At 38.7% G+C, this 15,673-nt stretch overlaps 1 protein-coding gene across 3 annotated transcripts in view; it reads right to left on the reverse strand.

Annotated features, from left to right (window-relative positions):
* The window catches only part of LOC132268291 (GPCR-type G protein 1), a 103,339-nt gene that overhangs the window by 63,825 nt on the left and 23,841 nt on the right, over positions 1 to 15,673 (reverse strand). For all 3 annotated transcript variants that reach the window (XM_059769124.1, XM_059769126.1, XM_059769125.1), the window contains exon 6: positions 6,517 to 6,595. In XM_059769124.1, the coding sequence (XP_059625107.1) occupies positions 6,517 to 6,595 (79 nt within the window). The remainder of the gene's footprint in view (positions 1 to 6,516; positions 6,596 to 15,673) is intronic.

Genomic DNA, 15,673 nt, shown 5'->3' on the forward strand with positions numbered 1-15,673 from the left:
CATCTTCTCAACCAGAGGTTCTTGTTCCTCCATCATCAACTTTTGCCACCGATGATTTACTAATTGCATTACGTCGAGGTAAACGTACTTGCACTCAGCATCCCATTGCTAATTTTATTTCTTATGATCGTGTTTCCTCCTCCTTGCAGTTTTTTGCCTTTACGTTGTCCTCTGTCTCTACCCCTTCATCATATAAGCAAACCTTATTCTTATCTATGTCTGGATGGAAACACGCTATGGATGAGGAAATGAGTGATCTTCACGAGAATCGGACTTGGGAACTTATTGTTCTCCCTTCTGGGAAATTAACTGTCGGCTTTTGTTGGGTTTACTCTGTTAAGTATCTTCCTGATGGTAGTGTTGAGCGTCTTAAGGCGTGTTTGGTTGCCAAAGGGTACACGCAGAACTATGGAGTTGATTACTCAGAGACATTTTCTCCTATAGCTCGTCTAAACTCTGTACAAGTTTTATTGTCAGTGGTTGTTTGTTGTTCTTGGCCTTTATATGATCTTGATATAAAGAATGTTTTTCTTCATGGGGACTTACAAGAGGAAGTTTACATGGATGAACCACCTGGTTATGCTGTTGCTGGTAGTGAGCACCTCGTTTGTCGCCTGCGCAAGGCTCTATACGGTCTGAAACAATCTCCCCATGCTTGGTTTGATAAATTCAGTGCTGTAGTGATTGAGTTTAGTTTTCAGCGCTCTACTTCTAATCATTCTGTGTTTGTTCGTCACTCTTCTGCTGGTACTATTGTTTTGATTGTTTACATTGACAATATCATTATATCTGGGAGTGATTCAGCAGGCATTGCCGAGTTGGAGCGACACTTGGGTCATCATTTCCATACCAAGGACTTGGGTGCCCTTCGCTATTTCCTTGGGATTGAGGTTACTCGTTCTCATAAGGGCATCTCACTATCTCAACGGAAATATGTTCTTGATATTCTTTCTGAGACCGGTCTCTTAGGTGCTCGACCTGTTGATACTCCTATGGATTCAACAGTCAAACTAGATGGTGAAAATGGGGATTTGTTTGCCAATGTTGGCCGATACCGACGACTAGTGGGAAACTGATCTATCTTACTGTTACTCATCCTGATATTACTTATGTTGTTGGTGTGGTTAGTCAACCTCACTTTGACGCTGTTTGTCGTAATATGCGTTATCTGAAGGATGCGCCTGGGAATGGCCTGTTGTATACACCCTCTTCTTCCTTATCTGTATCCGGTTTTAGTGATGCTGATTGGGCCGACTGTCGTTCTGATAGGCGGCCTACATCTGGTTATTGCACCTTTGTTGGTGGTAATTTGGTTACACGGTGCAGTAAGAAGTAAACAGTAGTTGCTGGCTCTAGCCGAATATCGTTCTATGGCTCACACCGCCTCTGAGATGTTATGGGTTCGCTCTCTTTTTCGGGAGATGGGTATTGACGTTCCTACTCCTATGTCGATGCATTGTGATAATCAGTCGGCTATCTTTATTGCTAGTAATCCAATTTTTCATGAGCGTACCAAGCATATTAAGGTGGATTGTCATTTTATTCGAAATATGCTTATGCAAAATCAGATTGTTACTCCCTATATTTGCTCTGCAAACCAGCAGGGTGATGTTCTTACGAAGCCGTTAGCCCGTCCTGCTTTTCAGCGCATGTGTTCCAAGCTAGGCATGTATAATTTGTATGCTCCAGCTTGAGGAGTGTTAGAGAGTGTGGTTGTTATTTCTTTTATTTATCAAGGGTACTATTGTCTACTTAATATATAATAGGTGAGAGGTGTGGGGAAAACCCTAATCTGCGTGTCTCACCTTTCACAAAATACTCCTCTCTCTTTCTCTCATCTTCTTCCTCTTCTTCTCTACTTCTACAAACCCTAACTTCTTCAACTTTAACTCACATTAATACTCAATTAGAAGCAGGACACTAATCTCATGGATGTAGAGAAGTCCTCATTAAAAGCAACTCGCAAGCAATCACAGCATTTACTATCGCATGTTTCAAGATCCCAGCAAAAATATGTGAGCTGATAAAAAAGCATGCCATAGCAAGGGCCTGTTTAGGGGAGCTTCTTATTACTCAGAAGTCCTTTAGTAAGGCCATTGAAGAATCACTTTGTATAAAAGGAATTTAATTCATAAAAGGTGTTTGGTGAATTCAAATTTTAAAGTCCTTTTGAATTAAAACATAATTCACTTAAATAATTCAATATTCTTAAATTGACGATGTTATCCCCACATCCCATGAACCATAACACCTTCCATTACATAACCAGTCATAGCTCATAAAACAACACCGTCCATTACATAACCAGTCATACCTCATAAAACAATTTTGTATAATATATATATATATAGGCATATGTAAATATCCATTCGTCAGCAGCAAGTTCATCCCATAAATTTACCTTCATCACCATTCATCAGTAGGTTCAACTCCTTTCTCTATGTATAAATAAAATTAATTACATATAAATATATATACCTAAATCAATTACCTAACAAGGAAAAAAATAATAATTACCTAAATATGGCCCCTAAATCCAAGCAGCACCCTAATTTGCATTTGCATAGTTCTATCTCAAATGGTGTTTTCAAAGATGCTTACCTCTCACGGCTCATATCCAAAGTCATTTTAGCAGCTCAGGACAACTTTCTAAACTATCTAATTTGATGATTATTCGTATTCCCATGTACATATAAATATATATATATATATATATACTCCCTTCTTTCCAACTCATATTTTTTATTTTATTGTCAGGGAGATTGGAGAAAGGGAAACCAAGAAGAATACAAAATAAATGAATAATTAAAGGTATAACATCAATCACAGGTCCTTTTCCAGTCAACGGAATCCATGGCAGACCCATATTGCTCGGATTGCAGCGAAGCACAGATTTGGTGTGCCATAGACGCCGTCTTCTTCGCTTTCTCATCCACCATCAACTTCGACGCCAACCGGCTAGAAGAACTTGGGATCTAAGAGAGAGAAAGCGGGGAAGAAGGAGGAGGAGGAGGAGGGCTCTCAACGGCGTGTTGTAACAGAGAGAACACAGGTGGTAATAAAATTAAGAACAAAGGATAGGATGGGCAAAATAATCAGTATACAGGGATAATATAGTAATTCTGTTATATTCCACTTGACATGCTGCGCACTTTTCAGAAACACAATTTTAAAAGCAAGTATTTTGAGCTTCGGCCTAACGGGCTTTCTAGGACTTCCACGTTCTTTAAAAGTCCATTTCATAAACGTCACCAAACATTCATATTTTTTTAGAAATGCCTTTTGAGGCTTGAAAGCCCGTTTGGAGGCCCTAGGAAGCTCCCCCAAACAGGCCCTTAATGTTGAGACTGCTTGCAAGACACTTTTAACGGGGACTTCTCTACCTCCGTGGGACAAGTGTCCTGCTTTACAGCCATTAACCTTACTTTTCATCTTCTTTCCAATTAACTGATATTCTTCCTAGGCGCCTCCACAGGCTGATTGTTGAATTGGTTGCCGATTGTCTTCAGCATTGCCCACACAATGGATGGTGAAATCCGCTTTTTAAATCAAAAATAGGGTGTTTTATAAAGTACGATCCTTTTTCTGTCTTCCAAGGGAAAATGTTTTGCAGTTTTTTCTTTGAAGCATAACAAGTAACAGATCAATGACCACTTGCCCTAGTCTTACAAAGCATTTTTTTTCTGTTTTTTCTTCTCAATTTTTTTTCAAAATCTGGACTGTGGCATGATTCTGATTCATTAGTAAGGTAGTTTGGGTCTGGCTTTGGGTTTGATTCCTCAAGGCTTGGAAAAAATGCTGGGTTGGGTTTAAGCAATATAAGTCTTGGGCTTGAGTTGGGTGGTTTTTGGAAGAAGTGAGAAAATAAAAAGATGCTGGATCCGGCTAAGAATAAGATAAGGTCTGGCCCGTCTGGGTACTAACCAATGGGCTGGATGTGAATTAAATAACTGGGTCTTGGTACTCTTGGTCCAAACAGCTGGTTTTGGGTTTATAATCTGGGCTGTTAGTAACTTTTTTTTTTGTAAATAACTGGATACGGGTCAAACTGCCATGTGGGTCAGGTTAGCTTTGGGGCTAAAACAACCCACTGATTTCCCTTCCCAAAATCAGTCACAGCAGAACAAGCCTAGGCTCCTTTCGCAATACAGTTGCAGTAACGACAAGGGACTTTGATGGGGACGACGATGGCAAGGAAGGTGACCGGTGATGAAGACTGACAATGAGATGCTCTGGCAAAAACCCAAGATGATGGTAGAACTTTCCCAACGAAGATATTAGAGGCAATGATGATGAAGAGCGCCTCCCACTTTGATGATCGGCGAGACGCGAGATGGCTTGTGATTGTTGGCGGTGAGGGGAGGCACCTTGTTGTATGCTTCAACTGTGATGGTAGCTCAGGCAGGGGTTCTGTTTGATCTGGGTTTTGCAAAGGTGGAATTTGATGGGTTTCAGGATTAATGGGTGGTAGTTTGCAGCTGTGGGTATATGGGCTGTGACTGGTAGTTTACACCGCAATGATGGGGTTTTTTTTTTTTTTGGGGAGGGGGGGGGGGGGGGGGGGGGGGGGTGTTGGGGGTTTTGGTTTTGCAATTAGGCATTTGCGAGGATTGATGGGTATGTTGTTAAGTGGGAGTTTTAGTTGTTTGGGTTGATGGCAGTGAGGGATTTTCTAAGATGAAGAGGGCGACAGGATTGGGTTCCAATTGGTTGTTGATACGGATTTGCTGTGAGTAGGGTGGTTGGTTTGGTTTAGGAGGGCTATTGAACAGTAGGATTTGTCATGGCAGAATGGACTTTGTTTGGTTGCTGTTTGGGTGGCGGGTTAGGGTTTCGGTGACAAGCCTGTGGGTTTAGGTGAGTTGATGGTATGGTATCGAGCAATAGTCGTATATTTTATGGGTCTTGGATTTGGTGATTTGAATAATTGTGTTACTTGGATCTTTCATTCTGATACCAAGTTGATGCGGGACGGGTAGGCCTGTTGTAATTTTGATTTAGAACCAAAAAGAAAGAAGGGGGTGAGAATGAGACTAGAAGAAAGGGGTGAGGATACAGATGAATGGGATGAGAAATAAGGGTGAATAGGTAGGTTGGACGGACAGGGTTTACAGAAAAACAAGAACATTGAAGGAGAAGAAGACAAAGGAGAGTTCTCAAACTCAGAATATTACTCAATAATTATAAGCTGATTTATCTTATTACATATGAGCATTTACATTGGCAAATTAGTAAGCAAACCCTAAAAAATAAAAATATCAAAATAACCCTAAAATTCAAAAAATACAAAATTAATAAGCATAAATAAAAACCATAATTTAGTAAAATTCCTAATTCCATCTTTCTCTTCCCCTTCTCCAAAAGTAAGTGTGGGTCATTTACCGTTCCAGCTCTTGGGTCGTGCCTTGGCCGCCATCAATTTGGATTTGGCTTGATCGTGTTTGGGCCATAATCGTGTCAACCCGAGTTTTAATTGAAATGCTAATTAAACATGTCGTGTTTGTGTTTGACCCGCCAACCCCTATATAACCCAATTAGACCCGTTTAACCCAATGTATCGGATAAACGTGTCGTATTCATGTTACAAATGACCCGTGTAATGGGTCTAAGGTTCGAATCCTCTTGGATGCAAACAATTTGTCCAAAGAAGAGGGGGGGTACCAACTATGAAAAAAAAAATTTAACCGGTGTAACTAAACGTATTAGGTAAACATGTCATGTTCGTGTTAGATATGACCCTAAAAATATGGAATATAAAGTAAACGTGTCTTGCATTGTCGTGTCACATTAGGTCTTGACCCATTTATTAAACAGGTTATGTCATGTCAAGCTTCTTGTTTAATAATCGTGTTGTGTTCTTGTCAAGGTTCTTTGATACGAATTATAAACATATCGTGTTTGCGTCTACCCATATAACAAGATCGTCGTGTCATGACATAACACGAATACGACACAACAAAACGAATTGCCACCCCTAATCATGGGGTCTAGGAAGGGTCAAATGTATGGTACCTTACCTCCGTATGTGGAGAGGCTGTTTTTAGTTTTGAACCCATGATGTTCAGGTCACAAAAGAACAAGCTTATCATTTCGCCAAGGCCTGCCTTTTATATTCCATATATATATCTACTGTGGATGAATACATACAGAAATAAGCCATGCTAAGCAAGCCACAATAACTTGCATCTTTTACTCAAAAATATTTCAACATGTAGTTCCTGTTATAAACATGGATTCCAACTGATAGTTTCCTAAAGGCCATAGAATAAGGATGCAAACTTGGAACCGATGAAACTATAATGAATAAACAGTGACTGAATATATAATAAAACCAATAAGAAACCTAATAATTATAGTATGGACCAAGAAAATAAGAAATGAAGGAGAATGATGAAATATAAAACCTCACAAATCCAAATTAATTCCATAGATGATGAGAACCAAAACTGAAAATTGTAGATTTCCTTCATAGGAAATGGAAAATAATACTGTAGCAATAATTATATAAATGCTGACCTTGCTCCTTTTGGTCCTCTTGCACTGATCGCACAACTGTTCCAACAATCCGCTTTAGAAAAGACCTAGCCTTTAACTTCTGCAACATATAACCATTCGTGAACCACAACGAGGATAAAAATTCATAGACATTGCTAGTCTATTAGAATCTCATTTTTATGTCCAGCACCTGATACTAAAAAAAAAATCATACAACATTTGAGGATTACCATACTATACTGACAGATAGTGTTATACTACAAGCATTTGCAGAGGCAAAACTACATGTAGCAGCATTTCCATGAGTAACAGCGTAGCCTAATATTATGACAAGTTTTGATTTCAATATATTCTAAATTTTGAGACCGAAATTCCTAGACATTCTCCTACTTCTGACTGACTATTTGCTCTATTCTAAATCACCAAGAAAAAGACATAAGAAGACCTCCCTGATTCTATTTCGTTTAGAATATTCATTCCATATAAGTAGAATCAAAATAGAATTCATTTCATAATAATAATAATAATAATAATAAATAGAATTAGAAATTCAAAAGAAAAAAATAAGAATTCTATTTAGAATTCCCTTTCTTTAGAAAGAAATGAGGTGAAACCAAGAGAGTTTTTTATTTGTATAAGAGGGATAAATATTTATACTACTATATCGAAATAAAATCAGACACCCCCCCCCCCCCCCCCCCAACACAACACCAAAAAAAAAAAAAAAAAAAAAGAGTTAAACTGGTGCTTCTCGTTGAAGCAGGATAGAATTAGAAATCCTACTGACATTATATACATATATATGATTTCAAAATGTAAATCACAAAATTGATATTGTCGACATCACTCATAACTTTGCAACCATTGAAAAGAGTTTTGCTTTATTCTACTAGAGTATTATTATAGGAACCCTTGATAGAATATTTGATATGAGAATTTCATAGGAGAGATTTTAGCCTATGATAGAATATTTTATTGGAGTGATTTATGGTATTAATTTTAGGAATCTTCCATCAATATATTTTCCATATTTATCACTTGTATTCTTTCACCTATAAATAGAGGTGATCATTGTATAGAAAGATTAAGAGAGAATATGATAAAGATATGTAGCCCTTTAAGTTTTGTGTGCCGTGGATGTAAGTCCTACTGGTTGAACCACAAATATTCTCATGTTCTTCATTTTCTATTTCTCTAATCAACTTTGACATGGTATCAGAGCAGGCTGATCATACCAGTTGAAATATAAAAAGAAGGAGAGAATTGTGTAAAGGCTTGAATGAGATGAATCACTCATTCACAGTTCTAGCATTTATAGATAAAAAGAGCACATGCTCATATTATAAGAAAGGAAACTAAATCAAATCTAAATCAAATCATAGCATATTCTAAAGCATATTCTATGGCATATTCTATAGCATAATCAAATCTCTACTAATATGGTAAGTCATTCCATAAATCGTAGCTATCATATATGCTAACATATGCATAGTCAAATCTCTGCTATTATGGTAAGTCATTCCATAAATCGTAGATACCATATATGCTAACACTCCCCATCAAGTTGGTGCGTGGATATCTGAAATGCCCAACTTTGACAATGTATTCTCAAACACAATCTTGCTGACGCCCTTTGTTAGAATGTCTGCAAGCTGCTGAGAGCTTGTGACAAATGGAGTGCAAATTTGACCAGAGATGATCTTAACGGTCCACCTCTATATGCTTAGTCCTGTCATGCTGAACAGGATTTGCTGCTATGCTAATGGCAGACTTGTTATCGCAGTATAGTGAGAATGGAAGCAACATTGGAAGGCACAAGTCTGTCATCAAGGTTTTCAGTCATAGCAACTCACATACCCCAAGAGCCATAGTCCTATACTCTGCCTCTGCACTAGAACGAGAGACAACATCCTGCTTCTTATTGCACCAAGTAACCAAGTTACCACCAATAGTGGTACAATAACCCAAAGTTGACCTCCTATCTGAAATTAATCCTGTATAATTAGCATCTGTCCAAGCCTCAACACGTAAGTGACCATGATTGGAAAACAAAATACCACGACCTGGACACCCTTTTAAGTAGCGAAGGATCCGAATAGCAGCATCAAGGTGAGGGGCACGAGGAGAGTGCATGAATTGACTCACGACACTCACGGCATAAGCAATGTCAAGTCGAGTCATGGATAAATAGATGAGCTTCCCCACAAGTCATTGATATTGACCAAGATCTGACAACAACTTCCCCTCAGAATCAGCCAACCGATGACTCTGCTCAGAGTATCAGCAAGACGAGCGCCAAGCTAACCAGAAGCAGAAAGCAAGTCAAGAATATACTTGCGTTGAGAGATTAAAATGCCTGCCTTGGAGCGAGCCACCTCAATGCCCAAGAAGTACCGTAGGGGACCAAGATCCTTAATCTCAAACTGACGGCCAAGATAGCTCTTAACCTCAGCAATTCCGGTAGTATCATCGCCGGTAAGAACAATGTCATCGACATACACAATGAGAGCAGCTGTCTTACTGCCTGAATGACGTAAAAACAAGGTATGATCAGCTGCACTTTGATAGAAACCAAACTTGAGCATGGCAGTGCCAAAGCGATCAAACCAAGCTCAAGGAGACTGCTTAAGGCCATACAGAGAACGACGAAGACGACATACCATACAAGAATGAGCAGGAGCCTAGAGGAGGAACCATGTACACCTCCTCCTGCAAATCACCATTGAGAAAGGCATTTTTGACATCTAACTGAAATAGAGGCCAAGATCGAATGGTAGCAACGGAAAATAATACACCAATGGTATTCATCTTGGCAACAGGGACAAAAGTCTCCTGATAATCTATGCCATAAGTCTGAGCATAACCTTTAGCAACCAACCGGGCCTTGTAATGAGCAACTGAACCATCTGGATTATGCTTAACTGTAAACACCCAACGACATCCCACAGCCTTTTGTCCAATAGGAAGCAGAACCATGTCCCAAGTCTGATTTTTCTTAAGTGCTTGTAGTTCTTCTGTCATAGCATCATGCCATTGAGGTTGTGCTAATGCAATTGCAACACTAGAAGAAAGAGGAACCGAGGCAACAGAAACAAGAAAACTCCGATAGGAGGGTGAGAGAGCATAATCAAAAACAAAATTAGAAATAGGGTATGTATAAGAATGTTTACCCTTTCGAAGAGCAATGGGGAGGTCATCAAGCGAAACAATAGCTTGAGAAGGCAGAGCTGGTGCCAAAGGAACAGGGCAGTCGATTGTGGGAGTAGAAGCTTGTACCTGTTGTCTCCGACTATAAACCTATGAAAAAGGGTATCACGAGGAGGAATCATAAAAGACAAAATGGGTAACGATAGAGGAGTTGAAGACGGAAGAAAGTGATCATCAATTATATTCAAAGGGAACCATTCACTTTGAGATCCAACTGAACCACTATAGTATGGTGTATGCTCAAAGAAAGAAACATCCATGGATATAAACCGTCGACAACTGGGAGGATGGTAACACCTATAACCTTTTTGAGAGTGAGAATAGCCCAAAAACACACACTTCAAAGCCTTAGGGTCATGCTTTGTACGAGTCTGCCCCAACTGTTGAATAAAACACACACCCAAAGACTCGTGGAGGAATCAAAAAAAGAGATGAATTGGGATGTAAGATTGAAAGTGGGGCTGCAAAGTTAAGAACCCTAGAACGAGTCCTATTAATGATGTAAACAGCTATAAGAACTGCATCTCCCCAAAATGACTGGGGAACATTCATGCCAATGCAGATTGCTCTGGCTAAGTCAAGGATGTGGCGATTCTTTCTCTCAAAATGGCCATTCTGTTGAGGAGTTTTAACATTAGCCATCTGATGCTCAATCCCAAATTCTATACATAACCGTTGTACCTCCCCATAAGTGTACTCCGTACCCTGGTCAAATCTAAAATTTTTAATGGTACAACTATATTGAGTCTGAACCATTGTCATAAAATTTTTAAAAATGGTGTATACCTGATTTTTGGTTTTCGTAAGAGATAAACCCATGTAACACGACTATGATGATCAATGAACAACACGAAATATCGAAATCCAAGACTAGAAGCAACTAAGAAAGGACGCCACACATCTAAATGAACAAGATCAAAAGGTGTTAAAGCAGATTTGTTAATACTAGCAGGATAATTAGAATGAACATGTTTAGCCATATGACATGTCTCACAAGATAAATTGAACATTGCCACGTTACAAAATACGGAAGGAAATAAATGTTTTAAATAACCGAAAGAAATATGTCCTAAACGCATGTGCCAATGCATAAGTTGGGCTTTATTAGATGAAACAAAATTAGAAACTGAAGTTGAATGTGCTTGAGGTGACAAAGGAGCATCCAACAGGTATAGACTGTCCACTTCACACCCACTGCCAATCGTTCGTTTTGACACCAGATCCTAAAAAGTACAATGAGAGGGAAAAAACAGTACACTACAATTTAATTGTTTGGTAACGCTACTAACGGAAATAAAATTTGTAGTCAACTGTGAAACATGAAGTGTATCTAACAAAATTAATGAAGGAGTAACTGATATGTGACCCTTCCCAGCAATGGAAGATGGAGAGCCATCCGCAAGGCGTACCTTGTGATGGCCAGAGCAAACATATAAGATTGGAAGAATGAGGACATACCAGTCATATTGTCTAAAGCACCAAAATCAATGATCCATGGTGTCGAAGATGTAGATACGCTATGTGCAGACGCAATAGTACTTGAGTGGGCATAAGTGGAGGTTGGCTGAGATGGATGCCTCCATTTGGTTGAAGAATTGTTTGAACTTGTCCAAATCAGCTGATAAGCACCGAATATTGCATATTCAAGCGCCCTTAATTGCATTATTTATTCAAGCGCCCTTAATTGCATTATTTAAGTCCATTGTTTGTTTAATTATGTAGATTACCTTCATATGCACGTTTTTGCATATTTTCAGGTTCATTGGCCAAAAAGAAGCAAGAAGGATGCTTTGTGGAGTTTTGAACATCAAAGGTCACAATGCTGAATTTCTGGCAGCAGTGGAACCTGGACTTTGCTCGCCATTTTGACCTTGAAAACTCGAGAACTGGACTTCCCTCATAACATGACATATTTAGAGCTCTGAATCAACTTTCCAAATCTTCAAGCGGTTCGTCATTCAGAGTTTGGAGCAGAGAGTTATGATCTTCTTATCAGAGGTGCTCAGAACTGCCTGGCAGCAATGAATTTCTGTCTTTCTCTTCAATTTCGACCAACTAGACTTGAGAATTGGATCTCCACCAAAACATAAAGTTTTTAGAGCTCTGAATTAGCTTTCCAAATCTTCAAACGGTTCATCATTCAGAGTTCGGAGCGCAAAGTTATGGCTGTTTTACCAAAGTAGGTCCGGGCGAAGCAAGGCAAGCATGGAGCAATCTGCTCCATTTTCGAGTGCTCGAGGCCCTATTTCGAGCACTCGAAATTTGGGCAGAATGCCCTTCGGAATTCAGCCACTTGCACCTTATTTTCCTCATTTTTTATCTCCCTCTTTATGGAGTGGTTGGGGATGTTTTTGGAGGAGAGAGAGAGCCTTGTTTGGAGGTAGATAAGGGGAGGAAAGCCACACAATCTCAAATCTCACTTTTGGATCAGATTTTTGGAGAGAGAAGAGAGCAAAGAGGAGGAGTTCTTGAAGCTTCAAGGAGGAAGCTCGAAAATGGAGGGGAAAGCCTTGCTTCTTCCTTCACCTAAGGCCACCATAGGTAACTAAACCTCCTCTAGGGAGGTGATGAAGCTCCATTTTGTAAGCTTTGCTTTGTTTTGATTTATATTTGGGGGTTAATATATGTATGTAATCCTTCCATGAACTAGAGCTCTTCATTTGATGTAATGAATTTCAATATCTATACATAATCATCTTGAGTTAAATATCTTGTCTTAGATGGTTTTTCTCCTATGATTATATTGCTACATTTTCATAGTGACAATGGAATGGAGTTTATGGAAGTGTTGTTAATGGCATGATATTTAGGAGATTCGATAATCTATTGCTTAGGATCTTCCTTTGATAGATTATTCTTGGATTCTATGTCATGTGCTTCTACTATGTGATTAAGGGCTTGAGAACTCTATGCTTAGTGAGTATGTCTAAGGTTACAACCTAGTTTAGGTAACCAAAACATGCAATGCTTTGATAGGTTATTCTTACCTATTGATTTCATAAATTTCTTAAAGGGAATGTAATAATTTGTGTTGTTGCATCCCATGGTTATACATATATGTTATTCCCCTAAGTAAATCATATCCTAGCATGCTTATTGATGGTTGTGGAGTCTCTTCCCTATTCTCTTCTCTATTGTTCTATCTCTTTACTTCCTAGCACACTATTGTTTTATGCACTTTGAATTCCTAGTTTAGTGACTATCAAACAAACCCTTATTACCCCTTATCATTCTAAGAACAATTCTAGACTCTTAGGTTGCCATAGACTAGCGCAATCCCAGTGGTTCGACTTACCCGACCAATAGCCCTATTTTACAATGATTCGTGCTATTGCGAAGGTTGATGTTAATTGACCAACCGATCATCAGCTTGAGTCAAGGTAACTGTGGCAGAAGATGTAGAGGCAGAGTTGTCAAGAGTTGATAACAAAACTAGTTGTGTAATAGAATGTGCAGAGGATCGAGGCTGTTGTTTCTGTTGCGGTGGGCGTCCATGTAGAACATAACAACGAGATTTGATGTGACCAATTTTTCCGTAATGGTCACACCGTCCGCGTTGTCGTCCCAGAGGAGGACCGGTGGTAGAGCTCTGAACTGACTGGGATGGTGCAGTTCCTGAAAGGTTGGGAACCCGAACTGCCATAGCAGAACGATCAACAGAAGCAACACCTAATGGATGAGTCTGACGTCTCTCATTTGACAACACATAGGAGTATGCATCCTCTAAGAGTAGGGAATGAAGATAAGCCCAATAAATGAACACGAGCATACTCAAACTCGTCATTCAACCTGGTAAGAAACTGAAACACTTGATTCTTCTCCACAATCCCTGCATATAAAACTGCATCATCTGGATCCTTCCAAGAGTGGAAGGAATCATAATATGACATCTCCTCCCAAATAACACGAAGCTTGGCGATGTAACCTGAAACTGTCAAGTCACCCTGAGAAATCCTGGTGATATCTCGCCCCATCTGGAAAATTCGTGCATTATTTTGCCTCTGAGAATAAGTGCGTTGAACTGAATCCCAAATCTGCTTAGCAGTCTTCATAAACATATAGCCAACAGCTATGTTTGGTTGCATCGAATTGACTAGCCAAGACATAACCATAGCATTATCTGCAAACCACTGTAGCTATGCCTTCTCTGACTCAACTAGCTCTTTCACAGAACCAGTAATATAGTCAATCTTACCTTTGCCACCAATGAACATCTTGGCAAACTGTGCCCAAATCAAATAGTTGGAACCATCCAAATTCACTGTGCTGATTTGAAGTCTTGGATTTTCCGATGAGTTAGTAGGAAAAATGGCACCACCACCCAAAGAACTTAAGCCAAGAGAATTAACAGTCGAGAACCCTAAATCTGCTATACTCACACGACAATAAAAAATTCCAAAAAACACCACAAATTCTGTTAATAAATCAAAGGGTCTCCTCAGACCATAAACAATAACAATGTCTCCTCAGACCATTCCCGAAAAATCGAAATACATAACTTTTTTTAAGATATATAGCCAAACAGCCTCCTTCTTAATATCCAAAACCTCTTTGTAGACTATTTTTTTTTTTTTTAATCCAAACCCTTCTAGGTGTTGGAGACCAACTATCCCAATTTACCCAACCCTAGAAAAGTAAAAAAGAAATTGTAAAACTTAAAAATACCTGTTTTCGATGACAAAACAGCAACACAGAAAAACATATGTAGTCAACGTCACACGATGTCACAAATAGCCTAAGGTGGCTATCGCACAAGTAGCAAAGCTGCTGAAAGGTGTTCGCTCTGATACCAAGTTGAAATATAAAAAGAAGAACGAGAGAATTGTGTAAAGGCTTGAATGAGATGAATCACTCATTCACAGCTCTAGTATTTATAGATAAAAAGAGCACATGCTCATATTACAAGAAAGGAAACTAAATCAAATTTAAATCAAATCACAGCATATTCTATAGCATAATCAAATCTCTGCTAATATGGTAAGTCATTCCATAAATCGTGGCTATCATACATGCTAACATATGCATAGTCAAATCTATGTTATTATGGTAAGTCATTCCATAAATCGTGGATATCATATATGCTAACAATACCCTACCCTATACTCTACTCTTCTCAGATCTCCGGATCAATTCATCTTGAATCTCCGGATCAACTCGTCTCATCTTGGATCTTCGGATCAACTCGTGTCAGATTTACTCGTCTCAAACTCTCACAACTTCATATTTAGTTTCAAGTTGGACACTTGAGTAAAATCTCCGTATACCAACTTAAGGGGGGGTGTTGGAAAATATTATTGTAGGAACCCTTAAATTACTCCTTGATAGAATATTTGATACGAGAATTTCATAAGAGAGATTTTAGCCTATTATAGAATATTTGATTGGAGTGATTTATGGTATTAATTTTAGGAATCTTCCATCAATATATTTTCCATATTTATCACTTGTATTCTTTCACCTATAAATAGAGGTGATCATTGTATAGAAAGATTAAGAGAGAGTATAATAAAGATATGTAGCCCTTTGAGTTTTGTGTGCCGTGGATGTAAGCCCTAGTGGCTAAACCACGTATATTCTCATGTTCTTCATTTTCTATATCTCTCTTCGACTTTGACAGGTAGAATAGAAGTAGAAATCCTACTGACATTATATATATATATATATATATATATATATTGTTGGAAGTAAGACTTAGACTAGGATTAGTCAATGTTAGGCTGCCAAACGTTGATTATTGGACATTGTTAGGCTGCCTAACTTGCTTCTTATTGTCATGCCTATAAATAGGCTCTTTGTACTCACACAAAATATAATTTCTACAAGATATAATTTGAATAATAGAAATGTAGCCCTTAGTAGCTCTTGATCCATAGATGTAGGCCTCAGTGCCGAACCATGTAAGTTTTTTGTGTTGTTCATCTTCTACTTATACTTGATCTTGCACTGTATATATGTGCTTATATATGAAATT

Source organism: Cornus florida, unplaced genomic scaffold (genome assembly GCF_030987335.1).
Source record: "Cornus florida cultivar Cherokee Brave unplaced genomic scaffold, ASM3098733v1 CherokeeBrave_3.0.0_Hap2_Chr08, whole genome shotgun sequence".
NCBI classification, from domain to species: Eukaryota; Viridiplantae; Streptophyta; class Magnoliopsida; order Cornales; family Cornaceae; genus Cornus; species Cornus florida.